The sequence below is a fragment of the Eschrichtius robustus genome, chromosome 3 (assembly GCF_028021215.1).
Source record: "Eschrichtius robustus isolate mEscRob2 chromosome 3, mEscRob2.pri, whole genome shotgun sequence".
NCBI classification, from domain to species: Eukaryota; Metazoa; Chordata; class Mammalia; order Artiodactyla; family Eschrichtiidae; genus Eschrichtius; species Eschrichtius robustus.
The window spans coordinates 30,938,022-30,952,779 of record NC_090826.1 but is presented as its reverse complement, the minus strand read 5'-3'; the positions used below and the strand labels follow the sequence as shown (position 1 = coordinate 30,952,779).

Below are 14,758 nucleotides of genomic sequence, written 5' to 3'. Positions count from 1 at the left end.
CCTGACTGGAGAAGTTAGGAAAGGAGGGCAAGCAGAAGCATGAACTGGGCAGCCTCCTGAACCTCCTAACTCTACTCGCTGGACTTGGGAAAGGAGGCTCTGCCTCTCGGCGTTGCGTAGCTGCTCTGGGCTCCTTCCCTACACTTTCTGCTGAGACAGACCCAAGGGAGCTGGGCGGGAGCCCTGCCAGCAGGGAGGCCCCATGACCTGGCTGGCAAAAGAGAGCGCACCCTCCGACCCCAGGAAGCAGCTGCACAAGAAACTTGCTGCCACAGCCCCAGGACGGTATCTCAGGTCCCCCATCTCCTCTGCTCACCTGGGGCTTCAGCCCACCCTTCCCCAACACCCCGTGCATGAGGCGGCTCTGTGAACCAATGCTGGGAGAGCTTGAGGAGGGAGGGAGGCCAGCACCATTCCACCCACTCGCCTGTCTGTCTCAAGTCCCAACAGGCCCCAGCCTCACCGGCCTCCACAGGCAGGCAGGGCGAGTCTGCATCTGCTGGCTGCCTCCCCTGCTGGAGGCCGTGCAGCTCTTAATTGTTTGCTGCCCCACAGCCAGCAGCATGGGGAGAGAGCAAGCCGTTAACAGACACTCAGAACTGCACATGGGGAGACCCCACCATGTCTCAGTGGAACCACCCTCTGGACGACCTGGGACTCCAACACAGGCTTCCTCCATGGTCCTCGCTAGAAACGTGAAGGGAAAGCCCTTTCCTGCCCAGTCCTTTGGGGGCCACACTTATGCTAGGGGAGCAGGGATGGAGAAAATCTTTTTTCACAAGAGCTCTACCATGTGGCATTAAATCCAATAAACAAATGCATACTAAGCACCTATGGAGTACTGGGCACTTTCGACAGCAGCACCCTGAGAGCTAACCCCAGCGAAGGGGCAGCAGCTCCACCTACTGGGCCCTTTCCCACCCTGTCGCCAGGAATCAGTTCAGTAAAAGATTTTATTCAAAACTACAGGGCTTCCCTGGTGGCACAGTGGCTAAGAATCTGCCTGCCAATGCAGGGAACACAGGTTCAAGCCCTGGTCCGGGAAGATCCCACATGCCGCGGAGGAGCTAAGCCCACGCGCCGCAACTACTGAGCCTGCGCTCTAGAGCTAGCGAGCCACAACTACTGAGCCCACACGCCTAGAGCCCGTGCTCCGCAACAAGAGAAGCCACCACGATGAGAAGCCCGCGCACCGCAACGAAGATTAGCCCCCGCTCACTGCAACTAGAGAAAGCCCATGCTCGGCAACAAAGACCCAACACAGCCAAAAATAAATAAATAAAATAAATTAATTTTCAAAAAAATACAGTAAGGCCTAACAGTCTCCTGCTTCAATCAGAAGGGCCCTAAGAGGTGGCAGTGGACCATCACTAAGCCAGGCTGGTTGGTTCTCTGCTGGAGAGACCTGGGGCTTCCATGTCACCTGTGCAGCTGCTGCTTTGGAGACTTGGATTGTACAAACCTGAACGACACGTGTCCTGCCAAGAAAAATGTTCTCCACCTCTGCAAGCTGCCACACTCCCCCTGGCACAGCCACAGCAGGGTGCCACCAAGAGCCCAAAGCACCCCTGGACCTGGAGGGGTGGATCCAAAAGAAGCAACAGTCTCTTTCCCAAGCAAGGAGCCAGAAGTCTGAGGTTCCAATGGGCACTAAAACGTCAAAGCCCTTGGCCTATTTTCAGGACCCATGAGGCTGGAGCCTCTTAGGTTAAACACAGGGCCAGCCAATCTCTTCCCTTAGAAGCCTCGGGCCTCGGAGACAGCCTTCAGTTTAAGAGCAGCTCAGGACCCCTAGCTTTATTCCCTTGCAGTGAGTTGCTCTGATCACTTCTACCCTGGAACTTCATACTCAGAGAGGATGGACCTTCCTGCTCCACTTGGCCTGTGCACCTACATAGCATTTGAGGACTTGTGGCTGTGTAATCTGCGTACATGAAACCCTAGTGGTGTGTTCGTGCACACACCTGTGTTTATGAAGCCTTGTGCATCTACTACCCTGAGAGCCTATAGAGTGTGCACCTTTGTGTGGGCGTGTGCTTCACCAGAAGGCATTTAGGTATACCTCCACCCTCCTCCCACCTTCCTCCCCAGCGGGGGCAAGGGAGCCACAGCAGCAGTATCAAGCAAGCTCTTCTGTCCCAGGAACAGAGTGCTGCTTGATCTGTTTGCTCCTCTGTCCAACACCCATGTGATGAGTCCCTTTCCTGACTCAGGTCTCAAGTCTCCAGACGCCTCTGTCATAAGACTATCAACATTTACTTAGCTCAGCACCTTCCCAGACTGGGAAGCACTTCCTTCCTGAAGGCAAAAGCTGCTAGCTTCTAGTCCCCTGGCCCTTCCTCCTGCTTTCCGGGGCTCCCAGATCCGAATCCCACTGAGTACACCCTTAGGAAACAGGCTTTCATTTCAGGCTTTGTATAAGAACATAATAGTCGTAGGAATTTATTAAGTTTGAATAATTTTTCTTTTTAAATACCCGCAGAAGGGTGTTGCTCTTCCCCCTCCAGGGGGTGAGGTGTAAGCAAGCCTCCCAGAATCCTGCTCCTCCCACATCTGCTCTAAGCACACTCAGCCCTGTCCTGACTGGCCTTGGCCTCCCAGCCCTATGTGGGCAGGTAAGGGAAGGGTGATACTCTGGGAGGTCTACGTGTCTGCCGTGCACACGCTGGGGTATCTATTTCCAGGGTGAAGGCCTGTACCAAGCCATTTATAGCCTTGGAATCAAGAGCTGGCCAGGAGGGCAGGAACAGAGAGCCAGGTCTGCTCTGATCTGAGCTTCATCAATAAAGAAGAGGTGCCCCTGTGAGTTCCTAATTCCAAGGGTTTCTATCTGCAGCTGTAAAGTGTAAAAGAAAAAAAGTCCTTCCTGGCTAACTTATGCAGCCACCTGAATATCCAATAAATTAAGAATGAATGAGGGTAAAATCAGTCTATCCACTGGTTAAAACATTATGCAAACATTAGAAATATTTACTATGAGCATATATTACTTTAAAAAATTTAATGATGTAACAAAATGGAAAAGAGCTAATGATTTAATAGTAAGTGAAAAAAGTACGCCATAAAGGTGTTTAATTACAACTACAAAACACAAAAACCAGTGCCAACCTCTACAAAATGGAGGAAATCAACCAGAATGCTCTGATGGTCGTTCCCCTCCATTTCCCTAACCTCCTAGCATAGTTAAGTACACAACAGTTGTCTGTCGTTCTTGAATAAGCATTGGGATTAGAGACGAACTCGTTTTCCAAATCTGCTATATAAAAGATTATGTAACTTTTATAATGAAAAAAAATGAAAGTATATAAAAATAAGACTGATTTCAGGGAATTCCTTGGTGGTCCAGTGACTGGGACTTGGTGCTTTCACTGCCTTGGGCCTGGGATCCTGCAGGCTTCGTGCAGCGGCCAAAAAAAAGACTGATTTCAACAATTCAACAACCCACAAACAATTTAGACGGGGGAAGGGGCTTTAACACTGTTCACATCAAATGTCAGATCTATAATAAATTATGGTTATAAACAGGAAAACCAAGTCACTTAGACCAGTGGAATCTGAAGTTACTGGAAAAAAAAAAAACATAAACTCTTCCACGTGGAATGACAAGGCTTATCGATAACACTTCAACGTTTTCGACGACTCTCAAATTTGTAAATAGCTGGGGAGTTGACTGTTTCTTTCTTCACCTTCACCTTCCGAGTTTTATCCTACAAAAGAGTAAAAAGTTACCAGTAAACAGTAGGAGAGGTCTGTGTAAAACAGAAAGTTTAATAAACTACCTACTAGAAAGCCCCTAATTCAGCCGTCTCAATGTTCAAGAGAGACAAAGCCCTTTGTCCTAAGGCATCCCCGACGCAATGAGTCAAGTTCTCCCCTGGGCCTCTATAATGAGGCTGGCTGTGCAGAAGTTCTTGTGAAAATCGAGAAGGTACTCAAATCATTATTTTGTAGGGCTTCTTCTCTTACGGAACCCCAGTTGAGAAAGGCAGACCAAAATGATCTGCAAAGCTGAAAAATTTGACATTTAGAGGAATGATAATATGAAAGGGGCATCTTATATTCCTTAGCTCTGCTATTTAACTACACAATGTTGTCTATTTTTAAACACCAGTGAGTGACACGCACTGTTTTATTAACCTGTTTAAATGTTACAGATAGCTGCTCATAAGCTATAAAGTTCGTATGCCACCCGATCCTACCCTTTGCTGTTCCAAAGCACTGACTAATAAGCAAGCCCCTCATTACCTCCTTAATCAAGGAACATTTCAACACTGTCAGAGTAACAGACACTGGCTCAAACCACTGCCCCTGAGGAGCAGACATTTTCAATGGGGTTGGTTTACACACAGCTGAAATCCAGTCTCAGTTTAGAACTTTACAAGGAAAAAAATAAAATAAAATAAAATGAAGGCCTAAGGCTCTCTCTCCTCACCAGAAGATCTTTGCGAGTCTGAATTTTCTGTGCAATAACAAACAATTTCTTCTCGCGCTCAATCCGCTGTGTCAGGCAGTTATACTGCTTTTGCCTCTCTTTCGCTATTTGCTGCAGAAGAAACACACATTTTTCAGTAAAACAATTAACAGGATAAAAATGAGTAAGAAACTGTTTCTTAATCCACTTGGGCCCAAACGCATAAATGGTTTCATCAATTCCCTCCTTACCCTAGAATCAACGTAACAAGAGACTCTGAAGTTGGCCATTTTACGAACACCACATTCCAGAGCTCCATGGAACCTTGGAGACTTGCCCGTGGACACAAGGTTCACCTGGAGCAGAATCAGAACTGCGCCTCGAGTCTCACAGATCCCAGGAATCTTTCCACTACTACACTGAGCTGTCTGAGCGTCCCGGTTACCTAACGTGAAGGAATGAACCAGTGCTGGAAACCCTACACAATGAGTAGAGAAGCAGAGAAGGGCCACCGGGCAGTGTGCTGGCGTCAGAACCGCGGAACTCAGAAAGCAGAAGGACTCTGTCAGTGGAAGCTGACCTGAAAATTCTCACTGCTGATGACCCCTCAAAGGCCAACGGTCCTTCAGTGTGGGGGGATCACAGACCTCTGAGAAACTGATGAAAGCTTTGGATTCTTTCTTGACACAAATGCACGTATGTATTTGTACAAATTCATACACACGTATATACCCAGTCACACAAAATTTCAAGGTGGAAAGAAGGTGTTCATAGACTTCCTAAAGCCCATTCGTGGATTGCCCACCCCCTCCAAGTTACAGACTAAAAATTCCCTTGCAAGCCACCCACCAGCAGTCTCTTAATAAAAATAATTTTGCTTTAAACAAGACAGTCAAAAGAAACAACACCACTAGACAAAAAGGGCAATCCAAACCTTCCCAACTTTTCAAAAGGTAAGACGGTGAACCATTCTACACAGGACTTTGGAATACCAACCTCTTTCGGGACTGCTGCGATACCTGAGAAGTGTCAGCGACACAGCTAACTGAAAATACAACTACGTGACCAAGAGGGTTATCACTAGAACACCAGTCAGCCGGCTCCTCGGCTGGAAGTGTTAGCTACACAGAGGGGACTATCACTGGGCCTCAGATTTAAACAATTCACCAATTCTAGCATCGTCTCACAGCAGTGGTTTCAGACAGCTTTTGTTTTCACTTTACTGCACAGACTGTTGATTTATGGGATTACCCAATATAATCAAACTAATTAGGGGTATTTATATTACTAAAGCAAGTTTAGCTGCCTCTGAGCTAGAGAAGCTGCTGTGAAATTAAACAAAGCTGATGCGGTGTAAATGATTCAAATCAAAACAGAACAGCTGTCTGCCTGAAACACATTGACAGCATTTTTTTAAATGAATCAGTCAGAAGTGAGAGTTCGACTCCAGAAGACTTGGAGAAAAAGCATGTCTTCTGCACAAACCCAGTTACAGTGATGGAAAGCACCGTAAGGACAAGTCAATACAAAATTTGGGGTACAAATGCAGAACATGAAAGACCTTCTGATATGCATATTCACTGTTAAAGGTTTAATATCAAAGTATACCAAATCCCTTCATCTTCAGTGTCCCCTCCTTTCTCTGCCTTTTAAAACTGTTGGCACCTGTTACAAACATTGAACGCACAAAGCCCAGGGTCAGAGGTAGGATTCAAATGCAGACCTAGGGAATCCCCTGGCGGTCCAGAGGTTAGGACTCGGTGCTTTGCCGGGGCCCGGGTTCAATCCATGGTCAGGGAACTAAGATCCCGCAAGCCTCGCAGCATGGCCAAAAAAAAAAAAAAAAAAAAAAAACAAAACAAAACAAATGCAGACCTAAAGGCCAGAGTGTAAGCTCCTGACCACTATGCTACACGTCCTCTAATCTTAGAAACTAAGGAACCCTCCTCCACTTCCATTCCCATCACCAAATCTTCCTTCCACTTCTCTAAGAGAACTTGGTAAGTTTTCAAAAATAATCATCTTAAATGCAGTAGGGAAAAAAAAAAAAAAGAACCTAGATTCCCGTAAACTCAGACCTGAAGAGAAATGGAGAAAATTACCTTAAGTCGAGTCTGATTGTTAACTCCTTTCACTTTCTCCTTCTGCAAGGTCTCTATCGTAGGTCTGTTAAAGACTCTGTCGACTAGTTCTGGGGCTGTTCGCAGGTGAGTTGCAATATCAAACTGTTCGACTAAAAGTCAAGACAATCCTTAAGGTGCTGTCTCTAACACCAAACAACACAGACCAATATGCTAGACTGTCCCAGAAACTTTCAAACATTTCATACCTTCCTTTTTGGTGTCAAAAAAAAACACATGCTTCTTCTGTTGCTTCCCCTGGAAATCCAGCAGATGGAGCTCTGATTTTAGTCTTTCAATTTTCTAGGATACAGAATATGGTCTCATTTTATATTGGGTTCTTCTAGGGTATCAGAAATGAATTTGCACAAGTTTAGACCATTCCACGTCATTATCACCAGCCAGCAAAGAATTTGCTTCATTCTTTTAAAAGAAAGGACCACTAAAATTTATCAAGCACCAACCACATGTCAGGCAGGGGGCTAGCTAGGCACTACACAAAACTCATTTAATCCTTACAACAATCCTATGAGATAGAAATGTGGAAACAGCCCCAGGGAAGCTAATTTGTCCATAATCATGGGGCTAATGAATGGCAGAGCCAGAGTTTAAACCTAAGTCTGTCTCAAACTTGACCTCTTTCCACTCCACCATGCTGACTATACTTTTAAACCATTATCATAATTAAGTGTACTTTAAGATTAGAAATGCCAGAAGAAATCAACTTACAACTCGAGATCAATGGATTTCTATTTCTCTTCTTAACCAACAAAAACATATCAGAATAAAGAGTTTTAGTTGTTACCTTAGCTTCTGCAACCCTTTTCATTTCTATATATTTGACATCCTGAGTTCTCATCAGTTTCAGCTGTTCTGGAGTTACTTCTTCCTTAGTCTCCTTAATAACATGAACTCCATCCTAAAATCCAAATTTAAAAGATACGTTTCCTATTAGATTAAAATCATTAATAACTTGTTGGCATAGTTCGTGGCTGGAACAAAGACAACCAAAGGCTACATACAACAGCAACACAATGCACCAGGCCCCCAAGACACACATTCAATTCAGCACCTCCAATCACCCTCTCAGAATAGCTCCAGGCATCAGACAACTCCAAACGCATGCTGCTCATGAAGGGGCAGCTTTGCCTTGCATAATGACCAGGAGCACCTGACCAACTGGAGGAGAGCTAAAAAAAAGCCCAGGATCCTAGCTATCCATCTCCTCCCTCATCCTTATTTTCCTTGTTGAGTTGGAGCTCAAAACACCAACTGAGGGACTGCCCTGGCAGACCAGTGGTTAAGATTCTGTGCTTCCACTGCAGGGAGCATGGGTTCAATCCCTGGTTAGGGTACTAAGATCCCACATGCCATACGGCATTGCAGGGAAAAACAAAACCCAACTGATCCATTAGGCACCCACCTGGAGTTTAACCCGAGTCATTTTATAGTAGAATTCATCTGGATTTTTTTCAAGAGCCTTCTTCCGGAGAGCTCTAAGGTATTTTTGCTTTTTCCGGTAGTCACTGAAAAGCAGGTTAAACAAGGTTCATGGCAAAAAAGAAAAAAAAAAAAAACACAACAAGCAAACTTTACAAGCATCTAATGATACATACAAAATGAAACTCAAAAAAGCCAAAGGAGTGACTACACTCGACCCACACTCCAGTGTCACACTCCAATGTCAGATGTTGAGCTCATCTCTTTGTGGGTCCTCTCCTATCACTGTTCTACCTGAAATTCACAGTCCCCATTTCACGTAAGTTTTACTGCCATCTACATCATTACAAGGAGAGACCCAACAAAGCACAGATTACAACTCCTCAGACGGGGTTATGATGCAAGCTTGGGCACCAAGTGACCAAATAAGATTCAGAAACTACACGTTGTAGTATAGCATAGTGACTAGAATCGTGGACTCTGGAGCCAGACTGTCTGGGTTCAAATCTTGACTGCACCACTTCTGGCTGAGTAATCTTGGATAAGTTAGTTAACCACTCTGCATCCCAATTTAATCTGTGAAATGGGTGTGATAATAATAGTATCCCCAAAGATTGCTGGAATAAATGCATGTAAAAAAGGCAACTCTCTTAGAACACTGCCTGGCCTAATAACAGCACTCAGTTATTATTATTTGCCTGAAAAACTCTGGGACCCAGAGCAATCCACTTAATCCATCACCAGCTGCTCCGGGGGCATAAAAAGGACCTCAGCTGACATGCATGGCTAACAAATAATTATAAAATATTTTGTAAATAAAGTGCTAAAGAAGAAGAAGAATAGGGATAATTGTTTTATAAAATGTTTTCAAAGTTCATTATCACCCACACTCAGTCCCATGAATCCGTCTTTCACATGTCTTCATTCCACACCACACATGGTGATGTAAGAGACTCAACAACTGGAATGTTAGATTCTATCTTGAACTTCAAGAAAAGGGAGAGAAAAAAGATTCAGCTTTTAGCTCAAACACCAAGGCAGAAGCAAACCAAAGCCACTCTGAGAAAACGATCTGGAACAACATAATAAAAAAAATTCTCAATGCAACTACAGTTAAATAAATAACGCTCTGCCTAAACAAAGAGAGAAGTTTAGGGTCGCAGAAAAGTATCTGACAGGCTGCCAGAGCTTTGGCCATTTTATCAATGGCAGGAAATCATCCCCTGCTGGACACTCAGGCAATTCAGCTGCAGTACAGGGAGGCTGTAAGCTTTTCTGGCAGCACCGCTCCCAGAAAGACTGTACTCACTCTGCACGAAGTTTGTAATCTTTCTTTTTCTCCAGCAGGCCCAGATGTTTTCGAAAGCTGGGCTAGAAGACAAAAGGAAAAAAAGAGTGCTTAGTTTCCTCAGCAAACACATACCCGAATCAACAGGACACCTGACAGGAACAAGAATCTCTGGAGCGTTCAGTAAATCCATGTCCTGGCAGCCAATGTGCTATCCTGTTCCCTCCCCTCCCCCAACTGGGCACTGCCCAAGGATGAGAGGCCATGCAGGCGCCAGAGAGGTCACAAGTACGGCCATAGTAGGCTTCTTGGCCTATTAAGGACAGAGAAAGGCAACAATGACTCGGCACTAAGAAAGCAGTTGCCAGTTGTACTAAAATTACTACAGACTTAATCCAAGGGTTTATAAAATACTATGAAGGGAAAACATAGTAACAGGGAAGCAACTGTGGTTAAGAGAGCTAAATTTAGAGTCTGAAGAACTGGGTTCAAATCCAAGCTTTACCTCTTAACAATCTGTGACTCTGGGCACTTCACTTAACATCTCTGAGCTCCTGTTTCCTAGCTATAAAATAAGAACAATAAGACCTACTTCTCACGACTATCCTGAGGATTTAATGAGCCTCTGTAAGTGGTAGTTGCCCGCACACAGCCTGGCACATAGCAGGTGCCCAGCATATGTGCAGTTATTATTCTAACTTCGGTACTAAGCATGAGAGTATGACAGAAAATACTTTCTCTGATACAGAACTTGGATAACATGAAGGTACAAGGATTAAATCTTGCTATTATCTTTCTACAAGCTACCACTCCTTGAGCACTTAACCTACGGCAAGGTCAGTGCTAGATGCTTTTGCCTACACATCATCGTAATAGGCCACATTTATTAAGAATTACCGTTAAAAAAAAAAAAAAAAGAATTACCGTTACATTTTGGGCAAATCTGAGAATATAAAATTAAAAGAAAGAAAAGAAAATCACTATAAAGAATTTGTATGGGGACTTCCTGGTGGCACAGTGGTTAAGAATCCGCCTGCCACTTCAGGGGACGCGAGTTCGATCCCTGGTCCGGGAAGATCCCACATGCCGCAGAGCAACTAAGCCCATGCGCCACAACTACTGAGCCTGCGCTCTAGAGCCCGCGAGCCACAACTACTGAGCCCACGTGCCTAGAGCCCGTGCTCCGCAACAAGAGAATCCACCACAATGAGAAGCCCCCGCATCACAACGAAGAGTAGCCCTCACGCACTGCAACTAGAGAAAGCCTGCGCACAGCAATGAAGACCCTACACTTCCAAAAAATTTTTTAAATTAAAATAAAAGAATTTGTATGTACTTTTACGTTGCTTTGTAAAATCTAGGAGTTTTGACATTCCCAGAAGGTAAAAAAAATTCCTGTTCTCTTGTTAGGATGAGTATGTAACATGAGTAAATAAAATTTTTATCAAGGTGAAAAAAAAAAAAGAAATACTGTTACAAAGCAATCTGCTATGCTCATTACACACAATGTCATTTATCCCCAAACAATCATGGAAAGTGGATAAAGCAGGCACTACTGTTATCCCAATTTTCCAAAAAGGGAATGAGGTTTAGAGAACTTGCCCAAGAACACAGACAGAACTAGTAAGTGGCAAAGCTAGAACGAGACCTATTCTATCTGGGGCCACAGTCTGCTCTTCCCCACCCTCCTACACTGCATCCTCTTCCACTTTGAATATTCTCGATGTTTGAGGCAGTACATAAACTTCTCTACTGTTTAAACTTGTATAATAACTTGAGTGGAATTTTTTTTTATTTATTTCTTTATTTACTTGTTGGATGCATTGGGTCTTCGTCGCTGCACACAGGCTTTCTCTAGTTGCGGCGAGCAGGGGCTACTCCGTTGTGGCGTGTGGGCTTCTCATTGCAGTGGCTTCTCTTATTGTGGAGCACGGGCTCTAGGTGCGCGGGCTTCAGTAGTTGTGGCACGCAGGCTCAGTAGTTGTGGCTCGCGGGCTCTAGAGTGCAGGCTCAGTAGTTGTGGCACATGGGCTTAGTTGCTCCGTGGCATGTGGGATCTTCCCGGACCAGGGCTCGAACCCATGTCCCCTGCCTTGGCAGGTGGATTCTTAACCATTGCGTCACCAGGGAAGTCCCTGGGTGGGATTTTTAACAGTCTCCTCTCTCATCCTCTATCCTTGAAGTGATGCAAGAAATAACTCAATATTTAAAATAATACCCAAGCCCTCTCTTGATCATTACTATTTTAATTATAGCAGACAAAGAGAAGTTGACAGAGAATAGAGAAAGAAAACTCAAGGGTCAAAAGAGCAACAAAGTGAGGCAGAAATCTTGAAATTTGTCATGTCCACTTGAATGTACACCTGCCAGGAGGAAGCCTAGCATTGAATCTGAAATACTTCACGTAATTACCCCCTCCATACCAATGTATCTTCCAGAGCTCCCCCAGTGCCTCAGTGAGGACCTATAAGATAAAGTCCAAACTTTACCCAAATAGGGAGTGCTCCCGTCAATGTGTTTACCAACCTTTCCAGCATGGCCTCCTCCTCACCTCTCCCACAAAGACCCTCTATTCCCACTCAGACATGGCCATGTCATGCTCTTTGCCTCTGTCTTCTCTATGAATCCAAATCAACTACCCACAACTGTGCCTTTGGACACACTATTCAACCTCTTTAAGCATCAGATTCCTCATTTGTATTGATACAAATGAGGATAACATCTGCCTCACAGGAATGCTGTAGGATTATACAAGATAATCCTTGTACAGCATGTTGGGCTGTACCTAGCATACAGTCAGTGCTCAAAAAGTGACAGTTATGGGACTTCCCTGGTGGCGCAGTGGTTGAGAATCCGCCTGCCAATGCAAGGGACATGGGTTCGAGCCCTGGTCCGGGAAGATCCCACGTGCGGCGGAGCAACTAAGCCCGTGCGCCACTACTGAGCCTGCGCTCTAGAGCCCGCGAGCCACAACTACTGGAGCCCGTGCGCCTAGAGCCCGTGCTCCGAAACAAGAGACGCCACCATAAAGAGAAGCCCGCGCAACACGATGAAGAGTAGCCCCCGCTCGCCGCAACTAGAGAAAGCCCGCGCTCAGCAACGAAGACCCAACACAGCCAAAAATAAATAAATAAAATAAAATTTTTTTTAAAAAGTGACAGCTATTATCATTGCCTTCCAAGTCCAACAAGTTTCACTGTGATGCTTTCTCTCATCATCTCTCCTCTTCCCTGTTTTTTAATTTGGGTTTTTTCCCCCCCCTTTTTTTTTTCCCCCTCTCATTGGTCATTTTTTTATGCATCTCTTATAAAGTTGCTTCTTTATTCAACTTTTAGTACCCTCTGGATTCAAAACACTTGGTCTGATCCCTGGCTTTGCTGATTGCCACCTACAGCTGTATGTCTTTGGGCAAATTACTTAACCTATCTGAGCCTCAGCTTCCCCATCTGCAAATGTAAGAAAATAATGGTACCTACTTCCACACACTCTTGAGAGATAAATGAGATAATAAGGGTAAAGCATTTTGCACTTTGTCTGGCTCTGGCACACAGCAAGCACTTCTAGCTGTTATTATTTTTAGATAGATCCACACAGGGGTCCAAACAAGATGGCAAATTATCAATACACTACTCCCAGCACACCACTGAGCATACAGCAAGTGCACAATAAATGTCTGATAAATGCTATTAAGCAGGAAGACTGAACTGTGGTTGGGAGGCCTTAGTTCCATCCCATCCATCAGTGACACAGCTTTAGACACATCCTTCTCTTTCTCTTCCCCATCTGTAAAATGAAATTGCACCAGACATCCCTAAGGGCCTTTCTGGATCAGATATTGTGTGATTCCTGAGAACAGAAGAATAAATTGACTCTGCATATATTAAATGAATTTCCACTCAACCTCTCCACACAGACACACCCTCCACAGAAGTCCTGCAATTGTTCATTCGGTCTGAATTTGGTGTTTGTGACTGGGCAAGTCAATTCTGTTCTTTGGACCTCAGTTTCCTCATCTGTATAATGGGGTTGGAAAACACCAACATTACATGGTGAGACATAAACAAAAAGCGTACGTGGCAGATCTTCATGGACCTCAAAGCCCAGGCATGATGATGATAGCACATTAATTAACACCAATCTCTTCGGGATCAGCCCACATACGCAGCGGACAGAGCTGAGCATCTTTAGATGTGGATTCCAGTTCCAGCGGGGACACTTATTGGCTGTGTGAACTTTGACCTCAACTTCCCCAGAGAGGATCAAGCACTTTACACACAGTATCTCATTTAACTACTTCAATGAAACCTTGCAAGATAGCTTTGATTATCTCCCAGGAATAGGGACAGCTGTGCTCTCCTAGCGAGAACGACCACCCCCTCCTCCCCGAACCGCGAGGGTCCGCCCCAGCCACGCCTGCGTCGTCAGCATATATTTGCATGTATTTACAAGCAACATCTCCGCACAGAAAAGGCCAGGACCCGCAGCTGGGTGGGTGAGTAGGGCCGGGGCGAGAATAGCACATGGGGCCACCGGCCAGAGTTCGTGAGGCCTGTGCGGTCCTACCTGGCTTCGCTCTCGGTGTTCCCGCTGCCGCGACTTAGCCGCTTTCCGGAAAGCCGCCGCCATGTCGCCTCAGTCCTGGAAAAGCTCAGTAGACAACGCCGATTCCGCACCGCCTCGTCCACGGACCCTACCGGATATAGGCCGAGCCGCCAGAGGTTTAGAACCGCCCCCTTCCTTTCTGCAGCCTATCCAGCGCCTGCTTTTCCGGAAGTACGTCATCTAGCGAAAGGCGTCTACCCCAGGCTGCTTCTGGGAAGTGTAGTTCTCTAGATCTAGCCTCGTGACTCTACAACAGCCAGTTCTTATTCGCCAGAGCCTGTCCACGTGTACGGTGAGTTCGCCTTCGTGATCCGCTCCGTTGGCACCTGGGAGCACCGTGGCTGGCACTGCCCTTGGGCTGAGCTGGGCCTGGAGTGTGCGCATGTGCAGTCAACTACAGCTCTGCTCCGTTTGCCGTGTTTATGCGGTGTATTTGTATACACTGCTAGGTATAAGATAGGTAACTATTTTAGAACTGACTATAGCACAGGAAACTCTACTCAATGCTCTGTGGTGACCTAAATGGGAAGGAAATTCAAAAAAGAGGGGATAGGGCTTCCCTGGTGGCGCAGTGGTTGAGAATCTGCCTGCCAATGCAGGGGACACGGGTTCGAGCCCTGGTCTGGGAAGATCCCACATGCCGCGGAGCAGCTGGGCCCGTGAGCCACAGTTAACTGAGCCTGCGCGTCTGGAGCCTGTGCTGCGCAACAAGAGAAGACGTGATAGTGAGAGGTACGCGCACCGCGATGAAGAGTGGCCCCCGCTTGCCACAACTAGAGAAAGCCCTCGCACAGAAACGAAGACCCAACACAGTCATAAATAAATTAAATAAATAAATAAATAAAGCATGACACAAATTAAGCTATGTGAATACCATCAAGCTTTAAAAAAAAAGGG

General features: G+C 45.6%; 1 protein-coding gene and 1 long non-coding RNA gene across 2 annotated transcripts; one reads left to right on the top strand and one right to left on the bottom strand.

Moving 5' to 3' along the window:
- Positions 1 to 2,426: 2,426 nt before the first annotated feature.
- Positions 2,427 to 13,964, bottom strand: UTP11 (UTP11 small subunit processome component). Its single transcript, XM_068539559.1, has 8 exons — positions 13,823 to 13,964; positions 9,281 to 9,342; positions 7,955 to 8,057; positions 7,337 to 7,450; positions 6,741 to 6,834; positions 6,514 to 6,644; positions 4,433 to 4,543; positions 2,427 to 3,707 (listed from the first exon to the last, which is right to left on the bottom strand). Exons 1-8 carry the CDS (start codon positions 13,883 to 13,885, stop codon positions 3,624 to 3,626), a joined length of 762 nt encoding a protein of 253 aa, XP_068395660.1. The 5' UTR covers positions 13,886 to 13,964; the 3' UTR covers positions 2,427 to 3,623.
- On the top strand, positions 13,730 to 14,722 carry LOC137762123 (uncharacterized). The gene is made up of 2 exons (XR_011073497.1): positions 13,730 to 14,153; positions 14,461 to 14,722. It is a non-coding gene; the product is annotated as an uncharacterized lncRNA (long non-coding RNA).
- Positions 14,723 to 14,758: the final 36 nt, after the last annotated feature.

Bases quoted from the DNA above. Each gene is read 5' to 3' on its own strand.
- UTP11 (XM_068539559.1), bottom strand. From the start codon at position 13,885: ATGGCGGCGGCTTTCCGGAAAGCGGCTAAGTCGCGGCAGCGGGAACAC. The intron at 8,058-9,280 runs GTGAGTACAGTC...CCTGCTTTTCAG, and splicing joins GATTACAAACTTCGTGCAGA to TGACTACCGGAAAAAGCAAA. The intron at 6,645-6,740 runs GTATGAAATGTT...CTTGACTTTTAG, and splicing joins TTTTGACACCAAAAAGGAAG to TCGAACAGTTTGATATTGCA.